At 34.2% G+C, this 5,105-nt stretch overlaps 1 protein-coding gene across 1 annotated transcript; it reads left to right on the top strand.

The window, feature by feature from the left end:
* Positions 1–853: 853 nt before the first annotated feature.
* LOC111795374 lies at positions 854–3,966 on the top strand. Its single transcript, XM_023677755.1, has 2 exons — positions 854–1,350; positions 3,523–3,966. The coding sequence occupies exons 1-2, from the start codon at positions 882–884 to the stop codon at positions 3,534–3,536; spliced, it is 483 nt and encodes a 160-aa protein (XP_023533523.1). The 5' UTR covers positions 854–881; the 3' UTR covers positions 3,537–3,966.
* Positions 3,967–5,105: the final 1,139 nt, after the last annotated feature.

The raw sequence follows: 5,105 nt of genomic DNA, 5'->3' as shown, positions 1-5,105 counted from the left end.
ATTATTTGGAATAATGAACTTTTTAAGTACCAAAGTGAAATAAAATTTAAATGCAAACCGAACACATATCATAATAATAATAAATAAATAAAAAAAAATTACATGTTTATAGATTTCTTAATTAGCTAACTTGTGACTCCTCTCTCAACAATCCTCAACANCTTTAATTTTTGAATTAAAATGGCTTAAAATATTCTTAAATTCAACGTTTTTTTTATTAGGAAAACATGAAGTAACTAAGATAAGGTCACAAGCTAAAGTCTTCGTAAGTATAAATAAAAAATAAAAACTAAATTTTGTATTTGTNATAGCGGTCTATGTGCTTCTCCTTATTATATATATTTTTCTAAATTGAGCTATTATTTATAAAAAAAAAAAAAAAAAAAAAAAAAAACTTATAAATTTTGTTGTATTTGAATTATGTCCTTAGAAAGCCAACCAGGCTTATCCGAGTACCGCGGCAGGCATTGACTTGACTTAACCTGGAAAGTAAAAAAGAAAAAGAAAATAAAGAAATTTTAATTCCACAAGAGAATTTATGAAGTGCATATCATATTTAATTAATGTTTAAATTAAAATGACTTAAAATATTAAAAAATTTGGTCCTCGATTCTCGTGCCTCCCATAATAATTGCCTTGAGTCGTTTTGGTTAAAGCATCTACATAAAATGTGATGAATGGTTTTGTAAATATTTTAATTTTCAATTTATTTGCTAACCAATCAAAACTATTCAAATTATTGGTCCTAAGTAAAAAGAATATATAAAGATGTATTAACATTTTTAATTAAAAAATTTATAAACTAATAGTATGTAGGAACAGAGATGGTGAGAGAAATTATATGAATTGATGGAGTGTTTCAATTCATAGATGAAGCTTCAATGGGTGAGGAGGGATTTCGAGTCACTTTTGCGGAAAATGTGCGTTACTACAAGAGCAGAGCCACTTGCACGACTCTGGCCTACCTGGCTTGGCTGCGCTTCTTCTACTTCGCTGTCTCCCCTGCTTCCTCCACCCTCCACTGCTTTCATTGGCCCATGGTTTTGGATCTGAGTCTTTCCTCTTCATTCCTTTACTTCCTCATCTTACTTCCGGCTTTCATCAAGTTGTACCGGATTCACAACCTGCTCCACACAATTTGCAACCAACATACTCATATCTGTCAACGGATCTGGGAGGCCATGAACCAAAATGGTCAGGCTGGAGCTTTGAATGATGGGGTCGGGTTCGATTTCGGGGTCCAGGTCAGGGCGCTTACCGATGATTCATTCAGTGGTGGGGAGATCAAAGTGTACGGATGCGCCATCGCCTTTGCTCTGTTCGCTGTTACTGCCTTTGAACTCTACCCCTGTAAGTATTTGCTATGCAACTGAAATTGCACATCCTTTGCCGCCTTACTATACATATGTTTAAGAGTGTTGTAGCTTTAAATTCAGATTATGTATTTTGATCTTATAATCAGTTATGATGGGGCTGCTTGTGTTTCTGCTTCTTACTTAATATGTTCTTTCCCTTTTCTTCTCTTCTTGTTCTTAATAATTGTACTTGAGTTATATGATTTCTGCTGTATGAAATTGTGTGTGTTTCCCCTATCCTGTTTCTGCTTTTTGTTCATCTATATTCATCTCTTACAAAAGTTGAGTGTAAGCACAGAAAAATAAATTTGAACTAAGCTATGTTAGTTAGTTCCAAAAGAATTCAGTATCGCTGTGGGAAAAGTGTAAAACAGTCTTTATCAAAGCAAGGTAAGGTCACGTTATGACACCAAGTTTTAAAGTAACATCCATTATCTTCTCCAGCTTTTAGAGTAGTTCAGAAATTGCAAAAACCAATCAAATGGAAGCAATTAAATTAGCCGATGAAATAGATTTTGGTCTTCATGTTAGCTGAGTTATCCCAATTTTGCTCCTAACAGTATCATCACAACTGTTAACAACATCATGTACAAAATCATATTGTACATATGTGTGCTCTGTCCTGCCTTTCATAATACACATGAGCCTTTGTAAGAAAGATAGTACCTAAGAAGCATGGACACTTTAGTTTCAGCTAACGTCTCCAGCGTTCCACACTTGGACACTTGTTGGACATGAGCAGACACTAGTTAGCTCAATAGATATATCTTAAAAAGTTACTGTATGCACGAAGTCAATATAGTTCCAACATTTATTAGACACGTATCGATCACTTGTTAGGTTCTACGTAACTCATAATTCCATCTTTACTACAAGAAGATTAGTCATATGTATGTCAATTGCAGTAATTGCATAAAATACATCTGTATAAATACATGCCACAACATACCTGGTAGACTCAAACTATTTTGGAATGAAGAACTCTGTCTCACTATCTATTCGTGTGAATCAAGTAGTTGAAAGTATGAAATATTTTGGAATGAAGAACTCTGTCTCACTATCTATTCGTGTGAATCAAGTAGTTGAAAGTATGAAATATGGTCTTAATGAAGTATCAGCTCACTCAGCACTTTCCATCTTGAATGTCTATATCTATCAATTTGTATGTGGGTAGTTTGTTTGCATCTTTTCCCATCAAACTCCTCTTTATGTCTCTCTTTCGAGTTTTAGATAACTCCTAAATCTTTAATTATCTTCCTTTCGAGTTTTAGATAACTCCTAAATCTTTAATTATCACCATATAGGAAGAGGAGTCTCACATCGGCTAATTAAGGGGTTGATCATGGGTTTATAAGTAAGGAAATACATCACCATTGGTATGAGTGGTATGAGGTCTTTTGGGAAAACAAAAGCAAAATCATGAGAGCTGATGCTCAAAGTGGACAATTTCATACCATTGTGTATAGTCGTGATTTCTAACATGGTATTAGAGTCATGCCCTTAACTTAGTCATGTCAATAGAATCCTCAAATGTCGAACAAAGAAGTTGTGAACCTCGAAGGTGAGTCAAAAGTGACTCAAGTGTTAAACAAAGGGTGTACTTTGTTCGAAGGCTCCAAAGAAAGAGTCAAGTCGAGTCTGGATTTAGGGGGGTTGTTCAAGGGCTCCATAGACCTCAGGGGAGGCTCTATGGTGTACTTTACTCGAGGGGAGGATTGTTGAGAATTGTTAGAGAGTAGCTAATTAAGGGGTTGATCTTGAGGTTTATAAACAAGAAATATGTCTCCATCAGTATGAGGCCTTTTGGGGAAACCAAAAACAAAGTCACAATATCTTATGCTTAAAGTGGACAATATCATACAATTGTGGAGAGTTGTGGTATCTAATAGAGTACTCAGAGCATGTACACGTTAACAAATTTGGGAGACCAATTGAAACTAGATGAAAGAGCATAGTGAGGAAATTTAAAACGGTTTGATAGGGGAAGGTTTCCACACCCTTATAAATGATGTTTTGTTCTCCTCGCCAACGAATGTGGGACATCACATAATAACATCCTGTACTGATGTACACTCAATAGTTAAAGCTTTGTGATTTGAAGTAATTTGATAAACTTCACTGAATTTTTGGAACGGTTGCGATAAAATTCTATTTCACTTTGTATTAGGGCAACATGGTTGATAGAGCTATGTCCTTCTCCATTTCAATAGATAGCATAGTGATGGGGAGATGAAAGTTTACGTATGCGCCATTGCCATTGCGCTGCTTGCTGTTACTGCCTTTGAACTTGACGCCTGTAAGTATGTGCTATGCAACTGACATTGCACATCCATTGCCGCCTTACTATATATATATACATGTGTGTTGTTGCTTTAAATTCTGATCCACACCCCATAATTGTTTCTCAACACCTTACTGTTCATGCTTCTCCATTCTTTGATTCTACTCTCTAACGATTTCTTGTTGATGCCCTTCAGTACTTGAACGTTATGCACCTAGATATTGTCCATGCTATCAATTTTTACATGTATATTATCAATTTCTTGTTGTCAAAGTATTCTTCGTTATGTTAAGATTATCATTTCCTTCGGGAATTTGTTGTCGCTGGCAACCTTGTACACAATATGTACCTTCTCATTTTTTGGTTGGTGACACCTTCGCAAAAAAATGTTTCTGACTTCTCTTTGAATTCTTTAGATACAAGCATATGACATAGAGACATACCATAGTGATCTAAACATGGATACCTAGTCATGAATATCAGTTCATAACATAGTGTGTACGCGTTTTAAGTAAACATACATAATCACATTCAACTTGTGACATATCAACTCATTTTATGCTCAAACATATATCAAACATATATAATTGGGTTCCCATAACATGCTTTATATCATACTAAAGGCATGCTCTTAATTTCAGTCATATCGTAACTCAACAATTCGTTCTTCGATAAACGTGTATCATAACGTTTAACGTACTCTTACCTACATTAAACCAACTCACTTCATGTATCATAATTTCATATATACTATGAGCATAACTAAATCCAAGGTTTGAAGTGTCACTTACTTGGTAAACATGACACTTTTTACTTGGGTTTGCATCCTCATACGATTCCACAAATGGTCAAAACTCCTCAAATAGTTCCTAGATTCTTTTTCTTTCCCTCAGCTTCTTCTTCCTTCATGTTCGACTGAGATCTTATACATCTTGATGTTTAATTTTTTATTAGAATTTATATAGTTATCATATTTAACGGTTTATTATAGACAAATATCTTATATTCGATTTACTGTAATTTATTTAATTCTCGGTAGTTTTAGTAAATATTTTCAAATATCAAGTACAAAATCATATGGTATATATGTGTACCTAAGAACTATAGACATTATATTTTTTTCTAAATGGAGTTATTATATGGCGGCGGGTACCACTCTTGACTTGACTTAACGTGGGAACTAAAAAGAAAAATAATTTTTAATTCCACGTCTCCTCGTGGGACCCAGTTTTTAAAATATTTTCAAGCCTATTATATATATTTAATGATAATGTTGTTGTAATATATGGTGTTTCAATTTGAGATTCTCTAAATTTATAAAATGCATATCATATTTAATTGGTGTTCAAAGTAAAACAAGTCCAAAGATCACAAACCTTGCCATTCCCATCTCAATCACAACCATCTTAAAACTTTCTTCCCGCTGTAGCACTTGTACGATACACATTATAAACCATTTCGCCTTATGA

The sequence above is a fragment of the Cucurbita pepo genome, chromosome LG05 (assembly GCF_002806865.2).
Source record: "Cucurbita pepo subsp. pepo cultivar mu-cu-16 chromosome LG05, ASM280686v2, whole genome shotgun sequence".
In the NCBI taxonomy this organism is placed as follows: Eukaryota; Viridiplantae; Streptophyta; class Magnoliopsida; order Cucurbitales; family Cucurbitaceae; genus Cucurbita; species Cucurbita pepo.
This window is presented reverse-complemented; position numbering and strand designations above follow the sequence as displayed.